Raw genomic sequence first — 27,896 nt, 5'->3', positions numbered from 1 at the left:
AGGAACAGGAATACATCATCCAGTTCCAGTATGTTTCAATTACATTTCCTCTAATATAATTTCTCTAACTTCAAGTAGCCTTTGCTTTCCCTCTCTGTCTATCCCTCCCCCACTCTAGTTCTCCAACTAGTTTCACTGTCCTGATTAATTTTACAGATCATATGCCTCCATGTCACCTCAGTCACCAATGAACATACTCTCAACTCTACCTCATTCATCTGTTTTGTACTTCAATATTATTTGCACTATTTCAGATTGCACTACAATCTTGAGAACAAGGGGTTTAATAGTAAGATTAAACGAGAACTTACCAGTTTGAAGTTTGATCTGTATTTTATGAGGAGTTACGATGAGGGATTACGTGAAGAAGCCCGCCAGGCGCATGCGTGTCATTCTTCAAAGCAGCGGTGTGGAATCACAGATAACTGTAATGACTAAACATAGTAAGATTAGAGAAGAGGCACCAGTTAAGTATATGATCTGGGTAGGAGCGGAGGGCACGTAATCCCTCATCGTAACTCCTCATAAAATGCAGATCAAACTTCAAACTGGTAAGTTCTCATTTAATCTTACTATTTTACTTCGGAGTCACGTGAGTGACTACGTGAAGATTTTAAAGCTCTGTGATTTCATGCCGTGGAACGAGTCCATGCATCACGTCTGCCTTGACTGTTGGGAGGATTGTGTTAACATAATTTGGACATGAATTCGACATTGAAATCATAAAATTTTTAACACAAGTTTATAACCCCTTTATATGGGTTTAAATTAATTTACAGAACTTAAATTGTTTCTGCAAATGTTCCAGGTTTCATTACTGGTTTATTACAAATAATTGGAATGTTTTTCCCCTCCAGACCATCCTGCTGCCTTGAGGATTTGGTCCATTGGTACATCCAACTGTATCGCTGCCGATGTAGCTGCAGCCCTGGTGGAAAGAGATTTTTTAAATTTTAGTATCCACCCCAGCCTGTGTTTAGCAACTGTTTCAGCCATCTTGGGATGGTCTGGACCGTCACTCTTGGTGTGGTTGCTAGTGGCTGATAAAAAATGTGCCTTTTCATTGCCTCTTAGGATATTCGTTTTCTCCATGTGTAACGACATATGTTTTATTATACACAGACGGTCATCTGTTGGGTATGACCTAATTGTATATAGAGGCCTGCTGATCCCTTTTTCTGTTCTGCTTACTATCTCATAAATATGAAACGTAATATTTTCCGTTGAGAAAGTCATGTCCAGTCTTGTTTTGCAGTGACTGTATCCTTTGTGCCGTGACCAATACCATTAGCATGACCGTTTTAATGTCAGTCTGTGTAAGGACAGAACTGTTGCTGGAGACCAATTCCTGAGCATCTTCAGGATTATACTCACATCCCATATATGGGAGTATCTGGTACTCCTCATAGGCTTTGTACCAGTGGGTCAGTCCCAACAGTGTAATGGTCTGTCCCCTGCCATAGGTAAGTCGATAGGGCACTTCTGGCGCAGTTGATGGCACTGTAACTGAGCCCCTCATCGTAGTGGAGGCCTGCCAGATATTCCAGAACAGATGGGATGTTCATGTCTCTGATTCCATGTTTGATACCACTGGGAACCATGGTTGTGTAGGCCAATCGGGTACTACCAATTCCAGATGCAGAGTCTGTTGTATTTCCTTAATACCCGACTGATGAGGCAGGAAAGGAGGGAATGCGTAAATAAACTATTTCCCCTCCCCTCCAATGCAGCGAAAAATGCATCTGTCACCGCTGCCCCAGGGTCTGGTTCCTGTGTAACATAACTTGATAACTGGGACCTGGTGTCTGCCACTGAATTTAGTCTTCCTGGTAGATAAGTGGTTGATATCCAAATATCTTTCTGGGGACACCATTGCCAATTTGTATGGCCAGATTGTCACATGATGTCGATTTGTTTCCACCCTGTGGTTAATGTATGCTACCACGGTGGTATTGGTATTGGTGGCTCCGCACCAATTGTACTGGCATCAGTTTGTAGTACCATGGAAAAGGTTACCGACAATGCTTGGATAGGAACAAGGCTAGAGTTATCTATCCACCATTTTAGTTCCATTTTAGCTTGATTGGTAGTTTCACAGATCTGTCAAAGTGACCTGCATAATTTAGAGTGCTTGTTTTTTGCTCTCTGTATGTTTTGGTAATGTAGAGGTCCAAATTGTGTGGCTGGAAAGGCAGCCATCATTATGCCAATTACTTTGGCTACCAATCTGATGGATGGTTTGCTGATGTCAGTGAGGTTTTTATAAGCCTCTATTAAATCTGTAGCCTTTCCCTTAGGCAGAGTCACCGACATGTGAACTGAGTCAATGGTGAAACCCCAGGTAGTCCATAGTAGTGGGAGACGTTAGTTTAGATTTAACTGGATGAAATGAATCCCAGTTCCCCAAATAACTTTTTTGTGGCTGTTACAGTTTGTTTTGCCAATGCCAAAGTTTTTGCACATAATGAGTATGTCATCTAAATATGCCATGACCATGTGTATACATTTCCGTAGAAATGCTTGGGCTGGTTTCAAAATTTTTTGTGAACAGCCTGGGCTGATGACAACCCATTTGGCAGTGCTTTATACTGCTAGAGTTGTCCCATCCAGTTGAATTTAAGTAACATCTGTGGTCACCTCGTATAGGCACTGAATAGTAAGCATCTTTTAAAATGATGCTGGCCATTGAAGTAACCTTTGGAAATTAATTGTTAAGCAGTAACAAAGGTATCTATTTTGTTAGATCTATGATGATGCGATGACCATCATCTTTTTGTTTATATATTGGACACGAATTTTAATGGTTCGTGTTGAGTTTTCTCAATTACACCTTTTATGTAAAGCCGCTTCAGTTCAGCTTGCGCTTTTGATTTCCTTTATCAGAAAGCACGAACATTCGGTTCAGTATATGTTGAACTGGAGGGCTGTACTTGTGTATAAACTCTGTTGTATATCCGTGGATACTGCTTAAGATGTAGATATTGGTTGTTATCATGCTCCATGCATTCAGAAGAGAGTGTTATCTCCACCCAATATCCGTGCCCACTGTTTGTAGGGAACCAGACCCACCTACCTCCATAGTTACCAGTGGCAGGTTTACCTTTTTGTAGGTTCTTCGTTGTTGTAGCGCTGGGGTCTGGATTTACGGTTTGGTTGGCGTTGGAGGTCCCGCATCTTCCGAGAAGGCCGGTCTGGGCCATGGCCTGAAAGACTCATGTTTTTGAGTACCGGTCCTTCAAGCTTTCACCAGTTTTGCTGGTGGGTGCGTGGGGGTGCTAGGTTCCAGTAGGTTCTCTTGTTCCTGCACCCCTTGCACACTTTCTTCTGCGGACCCCTCTTCCAGGTCAGCCCAGAACTGACCCGCAGTGTTTCCCTCTGATGAGGTAGAAGCACTGTGCAGCCCTCAAAGAGGTACTGCTGTGGGTTATCATAGGGCCCACAGTGACCCGACTCCATGTCCCGGAGTCTGTCACGTTGGAGCAAAGCTCCATACACCGCTTCTTCCCGCTCCAGCGCTCTCGGGCGCTGGCCGCCGGCGGTGATTCAAAGTCGGGCTCCTCTGAGTCCACGACCTTGTTTGTTTTGTGTCTAGCTTTTCCGCCCGGCCGTGTGGATCTGGCCGGTGCGGAGGCGACATCGGGCACAGCTGATCCCACTACGGGTGATCCAAGTGCCGCTGGCTGCTGCTGGCTGCCCGCTGCTCCACGGTCCTCCTCCCCAGCTTTGTCCTTACTGTCCTTCCGTGGAGTGGATATGGCCGGTGTGGAGGACATCTGTGCACAGCTGTTTCCATCTAGCCACCAGCTTTGTCGCAGCCCTTTTTTCTGCCCCTGCAGTCAGCATAGAAATGCAAAAAAAAAAAAAACGCAGCTCTTACCTGCAGGTCCATTGCTACGGGTGAGCGTCATTCTAACCCGTCTGCTGCCGTTAATGACTGTCAAAGTCAACGGCCCCATTTGAATGGTCTCCCGCCCGGCCGTGGTGTTCTGGCCCGCGCGGGACCAAAAGTCGGCACTGCTCTCCTTATAACGGGAGATAAACGTGCCTTTGGCTGCTGCTGCCGGCTGCCTGTGACTCTGCTGTCTCCCCCAGCCAGCTTCACTAGCAGCACTGTGGACACTCCTTTGTCCAGCTTCCCCTCCTGTACAGACCTAGCGCGGGGAAACATTAGTTTTGCTCCCTCTCCCGCCCGGCCTGGTGCGGGAGCGAGTCCGGAGCGAAAGTCGGGCACAGCTATTCCCATTACGGGATCCGACTCTGGCCGCAGCTGTAGTCCCCTGTTGTGCTTACTCCACCTGGCTTAGCCACGGCAGGAGCGCAATCTCCTTTTGTCCCCTAATATTAAAAAGGGGACAGAGCACAAATACAACCCACTGTCTTTGTGGGTTGTTGGCTCCGATTTCCTCCACCCGTTTGGGGTGAAGTTTGGCACTCGCTCCCGTTATGGGAGATAGTGGTGCCAACGTCCGTTGCTGGCTGCCTGCTGCTGTTCAACGGCAGCTCGGCAGCCTTCCTGCAATCAAGAAAAAAGGTAAGGAAATCTCTTACCTGTTGTTGCTGGTTCTCAACCTGCCGTTCGGGAGGAACGTTCTTCCTCCCGCTGTGATTTCCGCAGCCGACAGACCCCTGTAGCGTCCTCGGGGCTGTTGTCCGAGTTTGTCGGACTGACGGCTCCGGAGTACTCCGTTCTTTTTACCGGAGCTGAAGATGCACGGACTCCCGCTAAGGGAGACTGTCGTGCCACTGGCCGTTGCTGGCTGCCTGCTGCTTGCAGACTCCTCCCCCGCCAGCTTTCAACAGCCTTCTGTAGAAAAAAGGTAAGTATGGAACGAAGTTCCCTTACCTTACTGTTGCAGGTTCGAAACCCTGCCGTTCGGGAGGAACGTCCTTCCTCCCGACAATGACGAGTTGCAATGCGTGTAGCGCAATGACACGCATGCGCCTGGCGGGCTTCTTCACGTAGTCACTCACGTGACTCCGAAGTAAAATTGCACTGCATTTATGAGCATTGACTGCTCTGAATTTGAAATGTCTCCTTAACTTTGCCCCAATATCCATCTCCATCATCTTCTGAAGTAGGTGGTCCTGTTCTTGATTTTTGAGCTTCCCAGCCGTTGATTATTTGACAATTGTTTTTTGGTGTGGAATTCCTTCCTGAAACTATCTTTTCTCTTTCAAGATGTTCTTAACTCTACCTCTTCAACCTTGTAGCTCAAGTTCTGCTTGGCCGTGCATCCATGAATCTTTATATGACATTTTAGCCGTCACAAGATGCCTAGAAAAAGTCAACCGTACAGAAAAGATAAATGTGGCACAGAAAGCTACTTCTAATTAAACAATGCGAGTGCACAGATTTAAATGGATGAAGGTTGCATTTTGGACTATTGCCAATGTGTGAAATGGAGCAAAGCATTTGGAATTGTATAAAATAATTGAATGTTATAATGAAGGAACTGTCAGCTGTCTAAATAGATCGTAAGAAAGGCCTTCCTCGCTATCTTTTGATCTTTCAAATGAAATTAAAGTGACACTGTTAACCATATTAGAATTGTAAAAGGATATTAATAAGCAGACTACAAAGTATTTTGGACAAAAGGAGGTGCAGGTGCAGAGGCTCAGGTGACTCAAGGTTCCATCAGCAGCAGCGTTTAATGGTGCTTCTGGTCATCTATCCTAATATTTTCTATGTGGCGAAGTATGAAATGTCTGAAGTGCTCATGTTCTTACCTTGGGATTTTTTTCGTTAAAGATATCTTTTGCTGTTAGTTGTTGTTGAGTGATCAATTTACTTTTGGATAGTCCGTGTGAAATACGTGTAGATCTAGATATAGTGTTCAATGTAAGAAATATTTTGAAATTGCTTTCAGATAGCTGTATTATTGAGATGCTTTGTATAGTCGAGGGCATTGAAACCGGCCATTCAGCCCATCAACACCATGTTGGTATTTCCTATCTCATGAATTGTCTGCCATCTCCATCAACAAGATCTTCAGGTTCTTTCTCCCTCACGTTGCATTAGTTCCCTCTAAATGTATTTTTGCCTCCCCGTCAGATGAAATAGTAGCCACTGTATTTTGATAATGCTTGGGTCCTCATGAAGTTGGATTTCTGCCATTTTTGACTTTGCTTTTTGGTTTCAAATTGTAATGATGAATGCAGGTTGGATATACTGTTCTTAAAAGATTTATTATAAATGGTACAAAATCATTGTGAGTCATTGTTTTTCTAATTTATAATGCAAAATTAATACAGTGCTTTATAAATTAGGAAATCAATTTTGATTTTGAAGGCAATATTTATTACAAGTATTAGCATTTCTATTGTGGGGAAAACACTGTCAAGTTCAGTTTTTTGTCATATGTACAAATACGATGAGGTTGTTTGTAGCAACATTACTTGCACATAGACTTGGACAACATCCAAAAACATAAATTATACATAAATTCTACGAGGCAGATAAAAGAAAAAGACTGCATAAAAACAAAAAAAGACATTAGTGCAAAAACAAACAATTAGTGAAACAGGTGCGTGGTGCAAGAGGTGGTTGGTTGTTGAGATAAGGTTAGGTTGTGCAGGTTGGTTTAAGAACCTGATAGTTGTAGGAAAGTAGCTTTTCCTGAACCTGACGGTGTGGGACTTCAGACTTCTGTGTCTCTGACCGACGGTAGAAGTAAGAAGAGGTCACGGCCCAGATGGTGGAGATACTTCATGAAAGATGTCACTGTATTTAGGCTGCACCTTTCAATGGTGGGGAGGGCTGTGCCTTTGATGATTGGGGTGAGTCCACCACTCTCTGCAACCCATTGTATCTCTGTGTGTTGGAAAGACCATACCAAGCCATGATGTAACCAGTCAGGATACATTGTACAGTGCATTTGTAGAAATTTATTATAGTATTCGAAGACATGCCAAATCTCTAAGAACTTTTAAGAAAGTAGAGGAGCTAGCATGCCTTTTTCACGATTCAATCTATGTGCTGATCCCAGGATAGGTCATCTGAGAAGTTGATGCCCAGGGATTTGATCCTGCTAAATTTCTGCCCGGCTGAGATACCAATGAAAACTGGTGCATGGTTTCCTGAATTCTCCTTTCTGAAGTCGACGAATAATTCCTTGGTTTTGTTGACATTGAGCAGTGGATTTTTGTTGCAGCACCACTCTCCAGGTGTTCTATCTCTCTCCTATACACTTACTCGTCAATCACCACCCATGATTCAGCCAGCAACAGTGGCGTCATCAGTGAATATTTTGAGGTTGAGTTATTTTGAGGTAGTCCAGATCATTTTGCTGTGTGCAAGTTTAATTCTGAAAACATTTTCAATATTCACACTTTCAACACACTTTTACTATCATAGAAATCTTCCAAGGAAATGTGGGTGTATATTTTCTTTATAAACTTCCTGACTTCAAGAAAGTTCATACCACTTCCTATTTTCCCCTAAGATTTATCTTGGTTATAAAGCCACAAAGAAAATGGAATGTCGTTTTTGTTTCATTTGTCAGGAAGTAGGTACATTGATATTGCAATGTTACATCCATATATCAATTGAAATACAGTTGAGCTATTCTAGAGAGGAAGCTTGTTCCTCAGACAGTCATATATTATATTTAGCTGCAGCTACAGCCATACCAATGTGTTGTCCCAATGGTCTGAAAAACAATTCTACCTCTTTATTGTTGCAGGGAAGCAAAAGTGCATTAAAAAATTATGAATGCTTTGAAGTCGGTAGCATAATGATTGTTGTCCTAGTAATCTAGAGGAACAGATTAATGACCGGTTTACAAGGGTTCAAATCGCACTATGATAAATGAGAAATTTCAGTTCATTATAGTTTGGATTTTAAAACAAATATGCCATGAAATTGCTGGATTGTCATAAAAGCCCATCTGGTTTCATGTTTCCTTTAGGGAAAGAGATCTCTCATTTTTATTGATCTCTGGCCTTAGTGTCTGTCCAGACCCACAATAAATTTGTTGACTCCTCGAAGTGGCCATTCATGCTTCTGCATTTCAAGAACAATTTGGGATAGCCAAGGAATGTCATCCTTGCTATTGATGCTCTTATTTAAAACTTTAAAAACATTTGAATTGGCCTCAATGGCTCTAGTTTTCCTGTAAAGGATTAAGCCATGAGTTGGTTCACACCAAATAAATATATTTCTCGCAATCACCATGGGAGGATTGCAATTTCAACCAAAAATACAGAGGCTTGAATTCTACCAAGGATTACTGTTGAGGTCATTTGTCTTGTAAAGAGAGCTGCAGTGTCAAGTTGAAACATCCCAGGTTTACGTCTGGAAAATCTTGGTACAGTACACGGCATAACAACTAGAAAATAATGCTGATACTTTGAAAAGTCTGTATTCTGCCTTGGTTTGTTCGCAAGTGCGTTCTGGAGAAACCACCCGTAGTGGAAGGAATAAGATGGAGTATATTTTTAATGGTTCATTGCATTTCATTGTGGGAATGGCAGTTCAGCCAACTTTGTGAATGTCCACTGGGTTGGTGTTTCAGAAATGATTGAGTGGTGCCTGTTTTCAAATAACAGTGCTTCTCAAGGATTTTATCCACCTGGGTGTACTCTTCATTTGTCTGATTAATTGTTGATTGACCAGTTTAGGCCTCGGACCTGTCATCAGTCATCCTCATTTTAATCAGCATGTTCTTTCCCAAATCCCCTCACATCACATGTCAGCTTGCTTCCTTGAATCTTTTCTCAACTCTTGAAACACATATAAAATTATGAGAGGGTTAGATAGGGTAGACAGTCAGAAACTTTATCTCCGGGTGCAAATGTTCAACACTAGAGGGCATAGCTATAAGGTGAGAGGGGGAAAGTTTAACGGAGATGTGTGGGGCAAGTTTTCTTTTTTGTACAGAGAGTAGTGGGGGCCTGGAACGCATTGCCATGGGTAGAGGCGGAAACAGATATGATTGTGGCATTGAAGAAGCTTTTAGATCGACAAATGGAAGTGCAGGGAATAAAGGAATATGGATCACATTCAGATGAGGTTAATTTAACTTGGCATCACGTTTTGCACAAACTTTGTGGGCCATTGGACCTGTTCCTGTGCTGTACTGTTCTATCTTCTTCAAATGTGGAAATGCTCTTCTTTCCTTCATTTTATATTATAGCATGTTTGATGCACAGTTCTGATCATTATTATCCCGTGTCGAAAAGAGCTCGTTAATATGTTCTGGTTGCTGTTGATTATTTTACATATTTACTTTTGGGGATCTGGGCATTGGCCATAAGATCAGCATTAATTGGCCACCCTAAGGTGGTGAGCCACAGCCTTGAACTGGGCCAGTTCTTCTGGTAAAGGCCCTCCTACCATACTGTCAGGCAGGGAGTTCCAGGATTTTGACACAGTGGTGATAAAGGATCAGTGATACATTTCCAAGTCAGGATGGTGTATGATTGAAGCTAATCTGATCCATGCTCTGTATGTGTTGCTTACAAGAATGATGATTGATTGTTGATGCAGTGTTGTACTTGCAGCCAGATATAAAACACACTCTCTCTTCATTAACAGGTCCACATCAGCACTACTGGTTTAATAGTCACACCACCACCCAGCAGTCCTGTCAATACAGTACCTCCTTGTGTCTTCCCTCCAGAAGGCACCTACTCAGTTGCTCCCGGGGTAAGTTTTCTTTGCAATCCATCAATCCATAGTTACAGTTATTTTCTTAGAACCACCTTCCATGCATCAAACATCAGCCTGTTATAAAAGTTGGATGTTATTAATGCCAAATTAAATTAAGCATCAATGGCTTGGAATAAAAACAGAAATGCTGGAAACTGTCAGAATTGCAGGCAGCTGAAGAGTTAATGTTTGCAGATGAAAGGCCCTTTGTCAGAACTGAGAAACCTGTCAGGAGGGATAGATAGGACAAAGTAAGTATACTGATAGGGTGAGGTCGAGGTTGCTCTGGAGGTTAGACACACAATGCTGGTGTAACTCAGCGGGTCAGGCAGCATCTCTGATGAAAAGGAATAGGTGATGTTTCAGGACGGAACCCTTCAGACAGCTCTGGAGATTAACTGTTGTTTTGACCTGGTCAAAAAATGGGAATGGCCTATATTTGTGTCCATCTACCAGTCAATCTAGACCCCCTAACAAAAGTGTACAAGAAAAATAGGTCAATGAAAGATGCCGTCTCTCTTGTCGTACATTCAGCCCTGGATCACTACAACAAAAATACCCATGTCAGGATGTTATTCATCAAGTTAAATCAGGAGCCTTCAACACCATGATTCCAAATAAGCTCCATCCTAAACTTCTGGACATAGGCCTTGGACCTTCATCTGCAATTGGCTTTTGGACCTTCTGACCGGCAGACCTCAGTGGGTTAGGATTGGTCATAATATTTCCTCCATCTTGATCTTCAATGATGGTGCCTCTCAAGGCTGTGTGCTCAGTCCCTGCTCTACTCCTTGTACATCCATGACTGTGTGGCCAAGTACAACACCCAGGAGTCAGATATGGACCAAATTCCACATGGAAATATGAGCCTGGGATAGATTGGACTGCATTCACCACTCTGGCAAGTCTGGAGCTTTTGCAACACCAATGTGAACGGTCAGGCTGTTGTTCTGTCATCATGATACATGGTTGGGTGCCCACTGGTTGACAGTAAAGTGATGGTTAAATGACCTTATATGAACGCTATCCTAACACTGACATTATATTATGACAGCACATTATATTTATTGGTCTATTAATGTGATGCAGGTGTCAATCAGAAACTCCATGCATGAACGGCAGAATATAGACTGTTGTTTTTTCTTAACCTTCTTAAATACGGTTCATTATATTCCCCAAGTTAGTTTGACCTATCTTCAATGTTGTTACAATTCAGGAATATGGCATTCTACCCACCTGGCAGATAACATAACCATTTGGGTCTCATGAGGGAGGGATCTGTATCAAAAGTGAGCTGGATTAAAAATGAGAAATACCAGGTGACTGAGGATCTAGTGGGAGGGAGGAACTGAAGGGAATCCACATTAATCAGGAAATGGTGTTGGGTAAAATGTCGGGACTGAAGGCAGATAAATCCCCAGGGCCTGATGGTCTGCATCCGAGAGTACTCAAGGAGGTGGCCCTAGAAATCGTGGATGCATTGGTGATTAATTTCGAATGTTCTCTCGACTCTATATTTGCATTATATTTGTTATTTATTGAACGTTTTCATTTTTTTCTCTTCCCCTGTTATGTACTATGTTTACATATTCACATATGTTCTGTTGTGCTGCAGCAAGTAATAATTTCATTATCCCATCTGGGACATGACAATATACCCTCCAGTCCACAGTCAAGAGTCAAGAGGTAGCCAATGACAGAGGTAGCCAATGTAACTCCACTTTATAAGAAAGGAGGAATATAGAAAACAGGGAATTATAGACCAGTTAACATAACATCGGTAGTGGAGAAGATGCTTGAGTCGATTATTAAAGATGTTATAGCAGCGCATTTGGAAAGCAGTGACAGGATCGGTCAAAGTCAGCATGGATTTATGAAGGGGAAATCATGCTTGACTAATCTTCTGGAATTTTCTGAGGATGTAACAAGTATGGTAACAAGTATACTGACATATGGTAAGAGAATGGGTCGACTGGGCTTGTATTCACTGGAATTTAGAAGGATGAGAGGGCATCTTATAGAAACATATAAAATTCTTAAATGATTTGGCAGGAAAAATGTTCCCGATGTTGGGGGAGTCCAGAACCAGGGGTCACAGTTTAAGAATAAGGGGTAGGCCATTTAGGACTGAGATGGGGGAAAAAAATGTCACCCAGAGAGTTGTGAATCTGTTGAATTCTCTGCCACTGAAGGCATTAGAGGCCAATTCACTGGATGTTTTCAAGAGAGAGTTTGATTTAGCTCTTACGGCTGAAGGAATCAAGGGATATGGGGAAAAAGCAGGAACGGGGTACTGATTTTAGATGATCAGCTATAATCATATTGAATGGCAGTGCTGGATCGAAGGGCCGAATGGCCTACCGCTGCATCTATTTTTCTATGTTTCTAAATGGGGCTAACTATGTGGATATTTAATCATGGACGAGTTGAACTGAAGGGCATGTGTCCGTGCCGTTTGATTCTACGACTCAAATCAAATCAAGATCAATCCTTCATCCCCGTCTATTATTGTGCTAAAAGACACACTCATAGTTGCAGGCGCAGCGTTTAAATCAAATATTAAAATTAGGTTACATCGCCATCTTTAAACTTTAAAGATACAGGGCAGAAACAGGCCATTCGGCCCACTGAGTCCATGCAGACCAGCAATCACCACGTATGCTAACAATTTTAGCAAAATGTTTCCAATTTTCATCAAAGCCAATTAACCTAGTGTCTTTGGAGTGTGGGAGGTTACCGGAGCACCCGGAGAAAACCCACGTGGTCACAGGGAGAACGTACCAACTCCATACAGACAGTACCCTTATTCAGGATCAAACCTAGTTCTCTGGTGCTGTAAGGCAGCAATTCTACCGCTGCACCACTGTGCCGCCCGGATCTTCTCTGGATGTAATTGATGTCTGTAATATTTTAAAGGAAGCAGCAAATTCTACACAATATCCTGTGCATTGCTCACAAAAAGAGTACATAATCTGGTCATTTTTCATTGTTGTGTGCAGGAACGTGTGTACATTGGCTTCTGTACGCTCTACATTATAGTCATAATATAGGGGCTCCTGAGGTCACTGCAACTATACAGCATTGTTCCACTCTTCACAGAGCACGGTAATCATGTACTATCTGGTGGTGGACAACCCATTAAGGACCATTTTCTTTGTTAATGCACATATCTATTGCCGGCCACTTTATTTTCTCATCCACAAGCTTGTGAAGACTTCCTTCAATCTTTGTAAACACTGAAGCAATGTAATCATCAAGCAACTGCTATTTTCTTTCCACCATAATCGTATCAGATCTTTTTAAGTATCGCTTTAACCACTCTCAATGATTCTGTTTTTCTCTACCGGTGTTTGAAAGTTTTTTCTATTTCTAAACATGTTGACAACGTTATTTTTATTTAACCAACCTATTCTCTGTTACCCTCAGTTTTATATTTTTCTTGTAGCTAGTGCCACAGACAATTCATTTGTGTGAAGGGCCTGTCCCACTTTCACGACCTAATTCACGACCATTTTTACTCGTGGTGTGGCGGGTTAACAACTCAGATACCGACCCCGTGACTCCCGCCTCCCCCACCAAGATGCTGCCCTCTAGAGCCGATGGTTCGTCGTGACCTTGGGTTGCTATCAGGTGCCGCCACAGTGGACACTTTTCATAGGGTTAGAAAAACGGCATGACCTACTTGATGCCACGAGTACCTACGATTAACATCACAACCTTTGACCTGGTGACGACCATGCTGCGAGTATGAGTCAAGGGCAAACTTGGCAGAGGTCGTGAATTAGGTCATGAAAGTGGGACAGGCCCTTAACTTTGCTTAACTATAATCATGCACTGTTTTTTTTAGCTGAATCTGATTGGAGTGTTAATACTGAGCAATAGAATATACTGAAAATACTACAAATGCTTATTAGGTCAGGTCAGAACCTTAAGTGGAGGAGTTGTTAACATCGTGGGTCTGGGTGACTCATCCAATCTTCAGTCAGGATCAAGCAAGTCACGCCAACTCAAGTCATTCGAATGCACGGTCTACAACCCTTTGCCACTGCATTTTCCCCTCCCTCCACCCTCCAAAATGACTAAAATATGAAAAATAAACACTACGTGCTGGAGTAACTCAACTCTGGAGGACAAGGATAGGCCAAATTTCAGGTTTTGATCTCACAATATAATCATCACCCACCTAAAAGTAAGGGCTAAAGTTTTTAAGCTAATGCTTGCCATTAACATCAGAACGTGCAAGTTTAGTTTAATTTTTAGTTTAGAGAAACAGCGTGGGAACAGGCCCTTCGGTCCACCGAATCTGCGCCGACTAGTGAACTCTGTACACTAGCACTATCCTACACACTAAAAATAATTTACAATTTTTACCAAAACCAATTAGCCTACGAACCTGTACGTCTTTGGAGTGTGGGAGGTAACTCCATACAGACAACACCGGTAGTCAGGATGGAACCCAGGTCTCTGGCGCCGTAAAGCAGCAACTCTACCACTGCTCCAATGTGCTGCCCTGTGTGCATCATTTCTCGTGTTGCTCCTTATAGTAGGATGAGTCTGTCCCATGTTTTGTGTCCACTTCCAGAGGTGCCCAAGGTTGCTCTTGGCATGTGTGGCTCCCAGTGTGTCTTGCTAGCCTCACGGGTGGCACAAGGCCTTTATTATTGTTGTTGAATGTCTCTGATGATCAGAAACATTGAGTAAAAGGAAAACCGTATAAACCTTGAAAAAAATTGAAAGTATTTAATTAAAAATATTTTAAACTATATGCAACTTATGTTAATAAAAACATTAATTAAAATGGTTGGGAGAAAAGACATAACTTTTATGTACATTAACTGGGGCTACATGAGAGAGCAAAAGAGTCCTGAAAACATACCATGCAAAAACAGGCCCTTTTCCCCATCGATTGTGCAGCGCCCATCAACTTCCCATTTTACACTAATCCCACATTGATCCCATTTGTCACAAAGACACTTGGACACATACATGGATAGAAGAAATCTATCAACCAAGAAATGGGTTTGTGGGCAAGTGGGCCAAACACAGGCAAATGGGACTAGTTTAGATGGGACATCTTGATCGGCATGGATGAGTTCGGCCGAAGTCCTGTTTCCATGCTGTATGACTCTACGAATCTGTTTCACAGTGACTAGTTTGTTTTACATTACTTAGGTGAGATTTTTGGATTTTGGTTGCAACTACACAAAAATGCATTCAAATGCGACAATGGAAAGTCATGTGAAGCAACTACCAGCTGCCAGCAAGTGCTGAAGTAGGAGGATAAATATTTAACCAGATTACATCCCTCTGTGTTCACAGTTAATGCTCCAGCTTTCCAATGATAAGCTGCAGTCAGCTGACCCCCAAGGTCCCAGGTGTTTTTAACAAGCGTGCAATGATTAAAGAGATACCTCATTAGACGCCAACTGTTCTGAGTTCTGTCACATTTAAACATGCATCAGAAAAAGTTTCCGAAAAAATACTGTATTAAGGCTGTCTCAATCACAGCCTGTCACAGCAAATGTCGCAAATGGAACTGAAATATTGCAGCAATTTAATTTGAAGCAATTTGACAGTATTTGAAGCAGCAGAATTTGTTTCTTCCCTTGAGAATTGTTGGGAAGGCAACGTTTAAATTGCTTTCACAAATGTGCTTGATGCTCCAGTGGTAGTTTGTCTCAGTCACGGTATTTTTCTAACTTTGAATGTGCTGTAGGAATTAGTTTTCCCAGTTTTCGTTTTAAATATGATATTTATATTGATGCGACCAGGCGGTTTGCAGAAATTTTCAAAGGTCATAGACCCTTTTCACATTTTTCACAGCCATAGATAAATAGGTGGCATTTGAATGATTTTTTGTCCTTGCAGCTACTTAATTTTGTGTTTGTAGTTTGCACAACTAAAGGACCAGCTCACAGAGACAGAGGCCAAGGTTCGATCCTTACCTCGGGTACTATCTCTGTGGAGTTTGTGTGTTCTCCATGTGACCATGTGGGTGTCCTCCACAGGGACCGCGGAACGTTTTTGAAAGTGGGGGGCTGAGCGATCACTGATCACCGGCCTCGGGGGTACCCGGTGAGGGAGCGGGGGGAGGGTGGCACAATTATTATTTTTTGTTGTTGCTTGACCTTCAAAAACTGGGGGCTAATACAGTCCATCCCCCAACTCAAAGTAGGGGGATATATCCCCCTCCCCCTCCCTCTCGGGGCCTACTCTCTCTCTCTCTCTCTCTCTCTCTCTCTCTTTCTTTCTCTCTCCGGGCCAACTCTCTCTCTCTCGGGGCCGACTCTCTCTCTCTCTCTCTCTCTCTCTTTCTTTCTCTCTCCGGGCCAACTCTCTCTCTCGGGGCCGACTCTCTCTCTCTCGGGGCCGACTCTCTCTCTCTCTCTCTCTCTCTAGGCCGACTTTCTCTCTTGGGGTCGTCTCTCTCTCTCTCTTTCTCGGGGCCCTCCCTCCCTTCCGCTCTGCGGCTAATAACACGCTTCGTTCACTACCCCATATCTCGACTGTGAACCGCGCTGTGTTTGGCCGTTGAGCGGAGGAGGGAGGGTTTTGGGGGTGGCAATCTGTTTCCGCCACGGCTGGTCATGGTTTTGCCGCGCTCACTGTGCGCTTGTTCTGAGATTCTGAATGTTGGAGATCCTCAGAAGAAGAGAAAAATACACCTGCGTACCGGATAATTTCGGCTTATGAAGCACGTCTAGCCAAAAAAGTGGAGGGGCTGCAGCCACCCCCAGCCCCCCCCAGTTCTGCGGCCCATGCTCCGGGTGGGTTAATTGGTCTGCAAATTGTCCCTAGTGTCTTGGGAGTGGATGAGGAATTGGTATAACATAGACTTGGGGTGAATGTGTGATCGATGGTGGGTATGTGCTTGGTGGGCTGAAGGGCCTCTTTCCAGGATGTATCTCTATACGGAACTAAAGTTTGACTGGGGAATAATGCAGATGGTGGAATTCTTGACAACTCTTCTACTCAAGAATTTTTTTATTCTCCTCCATGTAATTCCTTTAAGTGGTACTGATAGGTAAAAGAGTTGGAGGAAATGTGAACATTTCAATTTTAAACCCAGCAAGTTGTTGCAATTTGAAATGCAATACCTGAGTGTGATGGAAGCAAATTCAATATCTAAGTTCAAACAAGAATTGGATAAGTACCTTGTAAAAACGTACAGGAGAGGAGCAATGAAATAACTCTTCCAAACAGGCACACAGTGGATGGACAAAATGGGCTCTTTCTGTACAGTTTGCTGGAATCTGAAGCAAAACAACAAATTATTGGAGAAACTCAGCAGTTGAGCAGCTTCTGTGAGTAGAAGAGCGATCAATGTTTTTGGTGGATGGCCTGCATCAGGACTTATTGAGAGTCCTGATGCAGGGTCTTGATCCAAAAGATCAACAATTCCTTCCACCCCTGCACATGCTGCTCATGTTCCTCCAGCAGTTTTGTTTTAAACTTTCTGTACAGTGATATTCTAAAGTAAAAGTATAGTGCAGACCAACAAAATGTTAGTTTTTATTAGTGGAACTGCACTATGCTGACCAAGATGCCCCATCCAAGCTAGTCCTGTTTGCTCATGCCTGGCCCATATCCCTCTAAACCTTTCCTATCCATGTACCGGTCCAACTGTCTTTTAACTGTTAACTATAAGTTCCTGTCTCAACGACAAAAATACCCTTCAAATTCCTATTCAATATTTCTCCTCCAACCTTAAATCTATGCCATCTAATTCTTGACTTACCTTTCCTGGAGAAAAGGATTCTGTGTGTTTACCCAATCCATGCCCCTCAGGATTTTATACACCTCTGTAAATCACCGTCAACCTCCTGCGCCCCAAGGAATAAAGTCCTCGCCTGTCCAACATCTCCCTATAGCTCAGGCCCTTGAGCCCTGGCAACACCCTCATAAATCTTCTCTGTACTCTTTCCAGCTTAATGGCATCTTTCCTACAGCAGGATGACCAATAATTGAACATTGCACTCCCAAGGGTGGCCTCAGATGAATTGTTTTCAGAAAACAAATCATATTGAAGAGTGGCGAATAAGGGAAGATGCATACATTGGTCATTATTTCATTGCTAATGTGGATGGAATTTATTGCCCTTATGATGATGCTGTCACTTAAAACGTATGCCATAGGTTCTTCCTTTTCATGCCAAAAGCAAAAGCGGCGAAAATTATTTTGTTTTTTTAGTTTTAGATATGCAGCGTGGAAACAGTCTGGTGCTCATTCAGCTCACCGGGTCTATGCCGACCATCGGTCACTCACACACTACTTCTACCCTACATCCGAGAAACAATTTCTAGAAGCCAATTAACCTCCAAACCTGCACGTCTTTGGAATGTGGGAGGAAACCGGAGCACCCAAAAAAACCCAAAGATAGACACAAAGTGCTGGAGTAACTCAGTGGGTCAGGCAGCATCTCTGGAGAAATTCAGATGGGTGATGTTTTGGGTTGGGACTCTTCACTTTGTGTCTGTCTTTGAATTCATTTTGTTTAGTCTAGTTTAAAGATACAGCATTGAAACAGGCCCTTCTTCCCATCGAGCCCACACTAAACATCGATCACCCATTCAGGCCATTTTTGTTATCCCATTTCCCCTTCCACTTCCTACACACGAGGGGAAGTTTACAGAGACCAATTAACATATAAACCTGCACATCTGGGATGTGGGGGGGAAACCGGAACGCCTGGAGGAAACCCATGCGATCACAGGGAGAAGGTGCAAACTCCAGAGTCAGCACCTAATGTCAGGATGGAACCTGGTTCTCTGGCGCTGTGAGGCAGCGGATTTACCAGCTGTGCCACTGTACCGCCCTTGTGCCACACTGCTGCCCCAGTTTCTTTGCCGTGTCAGGTTTCCCAAGAGTGGTGGGAGACAGAGCTGGGGCGGAGCGGATATCCTTCCAAATCTGCAAGAGGTTACATTAATCAGCAACAATAACAAAACTATTGATATTGAAGAACATCACATGGACATAAAGTGGCATTACAAAGATTGAAGCTATTCATCAATAACCATTATTCAGTCTGAATACTAAAGATTACTGGCCCTCAAGATGGCACAGCTTCAAAGGCTTTTTTACACGTAAATAGAGGCGTAGAAGAGGACAAAGATAGGTCGGTCACTGTGATCTTTGTGTCATGCCTTTCACCGAGTTCCACATCAAAGGCAGTTACCAGGTGCGGAATGGATAGGTTTCATCCCGACGTCTGGGCGTGGAGCATTTGAATTATGATCTGCTTTAGGTTACAGTTGCTTGTGTTTAAAGCCAGTGTTTTGTTGCTTCAGGTTTCAATTTACATTTGCTCATAATGTTTCTGTTCACAACAGGAATAACAGCAAATCTAAGGCCTATGCATGGTTGGACTTGACTCAAACTGCTGAATGGCTTCAACATGACTCACTGCAGATTTCTACATTGCTGTGCTAACCTTGCGATATATTAAATTTTTAATACATGTAATTGAGATTAATTGGTGGTAGCCTAGTAGATTATGTTACTGGACTTCAGAAACTCTGAATAAACCATAAATTTATTCAGAGCCCCCATACACCCTGATGCAAGAGCGGAACTCGCTATCAAAACATGGAGGGGACGGTGGACACAATTTTTTGGCGGCCTCGCGCGCATGCGCACAATCATGCGCGTGAGTCTTCGGAGGCTCAATCCAGTGCTAAATGCAGCTCAACTCTGCCTGTCTCGCCGGGTTAACTACAGCCCTGCCTGGACTGACGGGATACCAGCGCTGCTTCTCCGCGCTGGCCATATTTCCCGCAAGCCCAGGCAGGTTAGCCTGGCGGGACAGGCAGAGTTGAGCTGGGTTTAGGGCTGTTTCTCTGCGCTGGCTGTGGGTCTGGGGGTACAGCTCGCGTCTGACTGCCGACCTCTCTGGCCACTCGTGGGGGAGGGGCACTCGGGACAGCGCCTGAGAGCCGGCCGGGATCGATCCTGCCTGCGGATGAGGCGCAGGTTTGTGCCACGTCTCCCTCCTCCAATCGCCGCGCTCTATCCTCAGCCCCCCCCCCCCCCCACTCCTCCCTCCTCCAATCATCACGCCCTCGATCATCAGTCCTGCCCCCACTGCCTCGCGGAAAGCGGAGATTTTAAAATCGGGATCACAAAAACTTGGGGGGGATGTCCCCCACCTCTCAAAACATGGGGGGGACGTGTCCCCTCTGGCCCCCCCGGGTTTTCTGCCCCTGCCCTGATGGTATTACAGTCACAGTCACAGTCATAGAGGCCGAGGTCAGAAGATCCTTCAGGGGGTGAACCCTCGGAAAGCGCCTGCACCTGATGGTATACCCGGTCGAGTTCTCAAAACCTGTGCAGACCAACTGGCTGGGGTTTTTGCGGACATTTTCAACCTCTCACTACTGAGGTCTGAGGTTCCCACTGCTTTAAGAGGGCATCAATAATACCGGTGCCTAAGAAGAGAAAGGTGATGTGCCTGAACGACTATCGACCAGTGGCACTAACGTCTGTAGTGATGAAATGCTTTGAGAGGTTGGTTATGGTGCATTTCAACTCCTACCTCAACAAGAACCTCGACCCACTACAGTTTGCCTACCGTCACAACAGGTTAACGGAGGATGCGATCTCACTGGCTCTCCATTCCGCACTGGACCACTTGGACAATAAAAACACTTGTGTCAGGCTGTTTATAGACTACAGCTCGGCGTTCAATCCCATCATCCCCTCCAAGCTGGTTACGCGAAGGGTCCGTAGATGAGGGGTGGCTCTGCTGTCAGTGACCGAAGGACTGGTGGCTGGATCTAGGGAGTGGGTATGGCCAAACGTGGCCTGGTTGGGTTGCTCCTAGGCCTGGCCAAGCTGGCCATCGGACACGGAAGAGGGCTTCGCCCGAGCCAGATGCTTGCCCCTTTGCCGGGGTTACGTCCACGCCCGGGTGGTGTTAGAGAGGGACATAGTTGTACAGTAGTTATTTAGTATATTTGTAAGGATTGTAACATAGTTGTATGAAAATGTAGATCATTTGGTGATTTTGTACTATGGGGGTGGGTGTGTTACCACGGTTTTGTTTTTTTTAGTTTTTGTATCGTGATCGTAATTAAATAAATTTTTTGAAGCAAAAAACAAAAAGCTGTTTACGCGAGGAGGTGTGGTGTTGCGGAGCTCCCGTCCAACACAAAAACGAGTGAGTTTAAACATCTTTTTGGAATTCGGAGGAGGTACAGCGGTACATTTAAATATCCTTGAGTATAGCTGCGAAGCTGCAGAGATTTGTTTTAAAGTTTCCGCGTGTCTTGGGACCGTGAGCAGTATTATCAGCAAACTGCGTAGCCCACACTACTGTGGCTGGCAACCTGCCAGGAAACTGTGGCGCACCAAAAGGGGGAGAAAAACTTTCTGGACTGTTACAACTACGTCCAGAACAACCCCCTCTTACTGCCTTGTCGGTGCTGACGGGGCCGGTCTGGCTTTCGTACGGTGTGGGAGGTTTTTCTGCACCGTCTCGACCTCCTTCTGCGGCCTTGGAACCTGGAGCTGATGAAGCCTCCTTTCCCTCGGCAAGACCAGCGGAGATAGGAGGCTTCCAACAACAAAGACTGCAGGCAAATCCCATTTGTTGCTGCAGGAGCAGCGAAGACCAGCTGGGATTGCCTGCGGAGGTCAGCAGTTCGCCAGGGAATGCAGGAGAGCCGGATAACCGGGCGAAGAGGTGGTGACGCAGCCATTATCATCGTTCGACGCGACACCGCATGCCTCCTTCCCTCGAACTGTTCCATATTGTTTTTGTGTGTGAACTTGGCCTCATGCCATTTGGACTGTGTATCTGTCTGGCATTGTGTTTAAGTGCTATGTTTAAATTGTAGCGCCTGATACCATGCAGGGTCAGTGTTCTGGGGGAGCGGGGCCTTCGGCTGCTCCTCTTAGGGCCCGGTTCCCCATAAGGAACTTGCCTTTCGAGCATGGGATAAGGTGCTACTTGTCCCCCCAGATGAACATGGAGGACTGCGTAGCTGCCTTGGCCCTGGCAGCTAAGCCCACAGACATCCTGTACGTGGGCAGGATGTTTGGGAAGGCCGTGTTCTTCCTCGAGTCCGTTGAGGGGGTGAACGCGGTCGTGACTAAAGGGATCTCAGTGGGGGGAACATTCCTACAGGTCGAGCGCTTGGTGACCCCCACGCAGCGGGTGGTCTTGTCCAACATCCTGCATTACAAACGAGGCCCTCCTTCCCCACCTTCACACCATGGGGAAGGTACTCATGGGCATCACCCCGATATCCCAGGGGTTCCACAGGAAGGAGCTGCGGCACGTTCTTTCCCTCCGGCGCCAGCTGACAATGTTGCTGGACAGGGAGGAGGTAGTTGGCGGGCGCTTCTGTGTCCAGCACGATGGGCGTGATTTCACCATCTTCTGGACATCAGGGCGGCCAAGGTGCCATGCCTGTAAGGAAGTGGGGCATATTTGGAGGAATTGCTCCAAATCCCGAATTGCTCCGCCTCTGCCTCCGGTGCCACTAACCCCCCTCCTTCGGTGCAGGGGGTGAAGAGGAACAACCGGCCTCAGCTCAGGTCCTTCTTGGATGACCTGAAGAAGGACGCCAAGACCACGAGCAGCATTGTTCCTGTTGAGGGTAGAGGGGCCAGTAGAGCGTCCCTTGTAACCCAGGTTTTGCTCGAGCGGGATGCTTGCCCCTTTACCGGGGTCACGTCTGCACCTGGGTGGTGTTAGAGAGGGACATAATTGTATCGTGATTCTTTAGTATATTGTAAGGATTGTAACATAGTTGTTTGGAAATTTAGTGTCTGAATAATTTGGTGATTTAGAGTTTGGTGATTTTGTAATATGGTGGTGGATGTGTCACCATGGTTTGGTTTTGTATCATGATAGTAATTAAATAAATTATTTTTGACACAAGCTAACAGTGTCTCTGCGCATCCCTCTGCAATTGGATCCTCGACTTCCTCATCCACAGACCACAGTCTCTTCGAATTGGCAGAAATACTTATTCCTCATTAACAATCTGTACGGGAACACCTCAAGGCTGCGTGCTCAGCCCCTGCTGTACTCTATACTCATGACTGTGTAGCCGGGCATTGTGCGAACTCCATCATCAAGTTCACCGACGACATCACTGTTGTGGGACGAATTACAGATGGTGATGAGTCAAAGTATAGAAGTGAGTTTGACCGATTGACCAAATGGTGCCAGCACAACAACCTGGCTTTCAACATCAGTAAAACCAATGAACTGATTGCGGACTTTGGAAGTGGAAGGATGAGCACCCACAATTCTGTTTATATCAATGGGACAATGGTGAAGAGAGTCAAAACCTTCAAATTCCTGGGCGTGCATATATCCGAAGATCTTCCTTGGATTCGGCACACTGATGGAAATATAAATAAAGCACATCAACGCCTCTATTTCCTGAGAAGATTACGGAGATTCGGTATGTCAAAGAGGATTCTCTTGAACTTCTACAGGTGTACAGTAGAGAGCATATTGACTGGTTGCATCGTGGCCTGGTTAGGCAACTTGAACGTCCAGGAGTGGAAAAGACTGCAAAAAGTTGTGAACACTGCCCAGTCCATCACCGGCTCTGACCTCCCCACCATCGAAGGGATTTATCGGAGTCGCTGCCTCAAAAATGCAGCCAGCATCATCAGAGACCCACACCATCCTAGCCACACACTCATTTCACCACTGCCATCGGGAAGAAGGCACAGGAGCCTGAAAACTGTAACGTCCGGGTTCAGGAACAGCTTCTTCCCTACAGCCATCAGGCTATTAAACACTACAACCTCAAATAAGCTCTGAACTACAATAGATTATTATTATTATTATTATCATTATTGCACTACTATTGTTTGTTTTTTTGAGTATGTGTATGTATATATATATGTGTGTGTGTACTTATGAGTATATGTGTATATATACACACTGAACTTTTTTTCTCTCGTTTATAATATTGTTTACAGTGTACCATGTTTACATATTCTGTTGTGCTGCAGCAAGTAAGAATTTCATTGTTCTATCTGGGACATATGACAATAAAACACTCTTGAAAATGAGAAAACCACTCCACTCTAGTTGATCAGTAAATAAATGTTTATTTGTTAAATGCCTAAAAGCTGGTGTTTGTTTAAACAACCCAATTGTTTCAGTAGAGAAGAAAATGTGCCTTACATTTGCATCTATTCCTGCATCGGTTTGTTTGACTGGTGTTGTAAATATTACACCGATGTTTAAAAAAGAATAAAGAGTCATTCAACTGCACGCAGGCCAGTGACAGCTTCCCTAGGGTGGTCAAAGTTTGGTTTGGTTTATTATTGTCACGGGTGAAAAGCTTTTGTTTGCGTGCTGTTCAGTCAAATCAGTTCACACTCTGCATGAATACAACCAAGCCATGCACAAGTAAACAGGTAGAGTGAAGGGAAAAATAGCCGAGTACAGAATATACTTTTCAGCAATAAAACTTTGAAGTTGCAGCAAAAAAGTCCAATGTCCACAATGAGGTTTTGTTTAGTTTACTTTAATGTCACATGTACCGAGGTACAGTGAAAAGCTTTTTTGCATGCTATCCAGTCAGTGGAAAGGCTATACATGATTACAATCAAGCCATCCACAGTGTACAGATACAGGATAAAGGGAATAACGTTTAGTGCAAGATAAAGTCCAGTAAAGTCTGATTAAAGATAACCTGAGGGTTTCCAATGGGGTAGATGGTAGGTTGGAATTGGTGATAGGATGGTTCAGTTGCCTGATCACAGCCGAGAAGAAACTGTAAGTTAGAAAATTGGGACTAAGCCATAGCTTATGGGAGAACTCTTCAGAAGTCTGATAGCCGAGGGAATAAGGCTGTTCCTGGGTCTGATGGTTAAACAATATTGTGGAAAATATGAAATAGTAAATAAAAGCATATTGTATTGATTAACAAATACAATATAAAGTCCTTGGTGTTGCTAGGGAAAGTACTTACGATGTGCATATGGACTTTCATAAAGGCTTTTGGTAAACGTTTCATTTTACACCAAAATTAAGACCCATGGGAATAAGGGACAATGGCAGCACATGCAGGCTGACGAAGGACCAGGAATCAGAAAGTAATGCTGAACGACTGATTATTTCCCATGCTGGAAAAGTCTTCAGTCAATAATGAGGCATTATAGCAGAGATATCAACATGGAAACGTATGAAGTGATACATCTTCATAGTAAGAATAAAGCACCATGGGAACTAACGGGCATAATGTTAAAAGGGATGGACACACCTGTGGTGTATCCACACAGCTCTTTGAAGATGGTAGGACAAATTATAAAGCTGGTTTTAAAATCAAAGCAGATGAGATTCCTGATTTTATTAATAGAGGGAGAAAGAACAAAGGGGCTAAACTTTTATAAAACATTGGTTAGGTCTCAGCTGCAATACACCATTCAGATTTGTCATCATGATTTCAGATGAATGTTGATTCCTGAGGAGTGGAGAAAATAATTCTAAGAGGGCAGATTGTTGAAAAGGGAAGAATTTTGTTTGCTGTCTTTGTTGCAGAAGTGATTGAGAGGGGATTTCAAAATCATCTGTTTTAGAACATAGGAACATAGTTCCTGAACACTTCCATGTGCATATCCAAAACCCTCTTAAACGCCTCTGTCACATCTAACTCTGCCATCAACCGAGCAATGCATTCCAGGCCCCCACCACTCTGTGGAAAAAAAAACTAAACCTGCACATCTCCATTAAACCTTCTCCCTCTCACCTTATAGCAATGCCCTCCATTGTTGGACATTTCCACCCTGGGGAAAAGGGTTCTGACTATCGACCCTATCTATGCCTCTCATAATTTTGTATACTCCTATCACGTCTCCCCCAACCTCCAATGTTCCAGAGCCCATCCAACCTCTCCCTGTGTTAAAACCCTCTATTCCATGCAGCATTCCGGTTAATCTCCTCTGCACCCTCTCCAAAGCCTCCACATCTTTCAAATAATGGGGAGAACAGCACTTCACGCAATAAAGTTATTTAATGGAATAAATAAAGAAAATGTATTTCCAGCGGTAGACACAAAGTGCTGGAGTAACTCAGCGTGTCAGGCAGCATCCCCTGGAGAATATGGATAGCTGACATTTTGGGTTGGAACCCTTCTTCAGATTCTCGGAATCTGACCCGCTGAGTTACTCCAGCACTCTGTGTCTTCTTTTGTAAACCAGTGTCTGCAGTACCTTATGCCCTTGTCCCACTTAGGAAACCTGAACGGAAACCTCTGGAGACTTTGCGCCCCATCCAAGGTTTCCGTGTGGTTCCCGGAGGATGCAGGTAGTGGAAGCAGGTAGGGAGACTGACAAAAACCTCCGGGAACCGCACGGAAACCTTGGGTGGGGCGCAAAGTCTCCAGAGGTTTCCGAAGTGGGACAGGGGCATTATTCCTTATTTCCAGTGGTATGTGGGTTAGCAACCAGAATAAACAGTTTGAAAAAGTTTAGGAGAGGAGCCAGCGATAAAATGAAGGCATACTTCTTTACACAGTTGTGAGTGAACTGCAGTGGAAGCAGATCGAATAATAGATTTTAAAATGAAATTTAATGAACATCTGGAAAAAAAATGGGTGTGATTAAAGAGCATGGAAGTGGGGTTTTAACTATTTGTTTCTAACTAAACTGTCAGCGCAGATGTGTCAAACATCTGCATGGCATCATTCTATTCCACGGTTGTCCTTTGAAAGGAATACAGTAAGACAAATAAAAATAGGAAATGCTGGGAACATTCAGCAGATTTGCAAAGAGAAACTGACGTTTCAGGTTGAAGCCCCTTCATCAGAATGGGAAAAGTGAGGAAACAAGTTTGTGTTGCATTGTAGAAGTGTCTTGCAAGACTGATGAGATGGACTCTAAAGTCCAACTTTCCAAATCAAGCCCACATACAAGGATTACGTTTTTTTAAATAACTCTTCTGAACTCCCGTTGAAGGTTTATGAATTGCCATCTGCTGCTTTTAGCCCTGAGGTGACTGTTTAGATTAATATTTAATTTATAGTGTCTGTAAATCTGTCTTTCACAGATTTCACATTAAGGAACTTTGTACCATTCTTTTATATTTTCATTTCCAGTAAATATAAATTAATTTTCTTAGACCATAAGACTTAGGAACAGAATTAGGTCATTCGGCAGATTGGCTGATCTATTTTTCCCTCTCAACCCCATCCTCCTGACTTCTTCCCTAAACCTTTCACACCCTTTACTAATCAAGAACTTATCAATCTCTGCTTTAAAAATGCACAATAACTGCTTCCACTCCCGTCTGTGGCAATGAATTCCAGATTAGCCACCCTCTAGCTAAAGACATTCCTCCTCATCTCCATTCCAAAGGGACGTCATTTTATTCTGAGGCTGTGTCCTCTGCTTCCAGACACCCCAATACTGGAAACATACTCTCCATCTATCTAGGCTTGAGTCTTCCTCCACGATTATCTCTACAAGGTTAACTTTGATATCCAGGTCAATCTTCCCTGAACCATTCCTGAGGCACTGATGCCCTCATTGATACAAGTGCTTGAAAAGGCACTGAACTGTGGAATCGGGCGCACTGTTTATCTGCACTGTGTTAATGTAACTTGTTCTGGCACGTTATCCAGGTGCTTCCCAGTCTCTGATTAGCCTTTATTAGTAATGGTCTTGCCCTTACCTGATGCTGACAGGGAGTGATCAATGATTACTGCAATTCCTTCATTGCCTTTTCCAGCGAAAACTCTTTCATGGTGCACGCACGTCTGTTATTATCTCTTGTGTATTACCCTCAGGGTTGCTGGTGTTGGATTACCGATCCAGGAGTTCAGGTCCGGGCCTTGATTCAAGACATCATAGCTAGACCATTAAGTCAGCGGGGGGTGGGGTGGGGGGGGGGGGGTCTTCTGCCTCACTATGTCAGTGGCTCAGTGGGGCACCTACTCCCACTTATTTAGAGGATATAAGTTCCAAGTCCAGAGACTGGAACACAAATAAATTGACCCTCCAGTGCGGTGCTGAGGGATTACTTCACTGTTGAAGAATATCCTTTGGGCGGAATGTTAAACTGAGACCCCCGACTGCACAATCAGATCACAATCGGGAGTATTTCAAAGCGGTGATCTCTTCACCAAAGTTTATGCCTCATTTCCTCCATGGATTATCTGCTCATTCTCACTTTATAGTTGGTGAAAGCTTGAAGTGTGTCATCATTGACAAGTTTGTCGAAGCCTCCTGACGCATTGGTCTTACAGCCGGTCTCAATAGAATGAAGATCCTA

The 27,896-nt window shown here is 44.1% G+C and overlaps 1 protein-coding gene across 3 annotated transcripts in view; it reads left to right on the top strand.

Moving 5' to 3' along the window:
- The window catches only part of sh3rf1 (SH3 domain containing ring finger 1), a 177,170-nt gene that overhangs the window by 114,409 nt on the left and 34,865 nt on the right, over positions 1–27,896 (top strand). For all 3 annotated transcript variants that reach the window (XR_004411453.1, XM_033018289.1, XM_033018288.1), the window contains exon 6: positions 9,536–9,646. Coding sequence is in view for 2 of the 3 variants with exons in the window: in XM_033018289.1 (XP_032874180.1) it covers positions 9,536–9,646 (111 nt within the window). In the remaining variant the exon portion in view is untranslated. The remainder of the gene's footprint in view (positions 1–9,535; positions 9,647–27,896) is intronic.

This window comes from Amblyraja radiata, chromosome 3 (genome assembly GCF_010909765.2).
Source record: "Amblyraja radiata isolate CabotCenter1 chromosome 3, sAmbRad1.1.pri, whole genome shotgun sequence".
Classification (NCBI taxonomy): Eukaryota; Metazoa; Chordata; class Chondrichthyes; order Rajiformes; family Rajidae; genus Amblyraja; species Amblyraja radiata.
The sequence above is the reverse complement of the archived record's forward strand: the minus strand, read 5'-3'. Positions and strand labels throughout refer to the sequence as shown.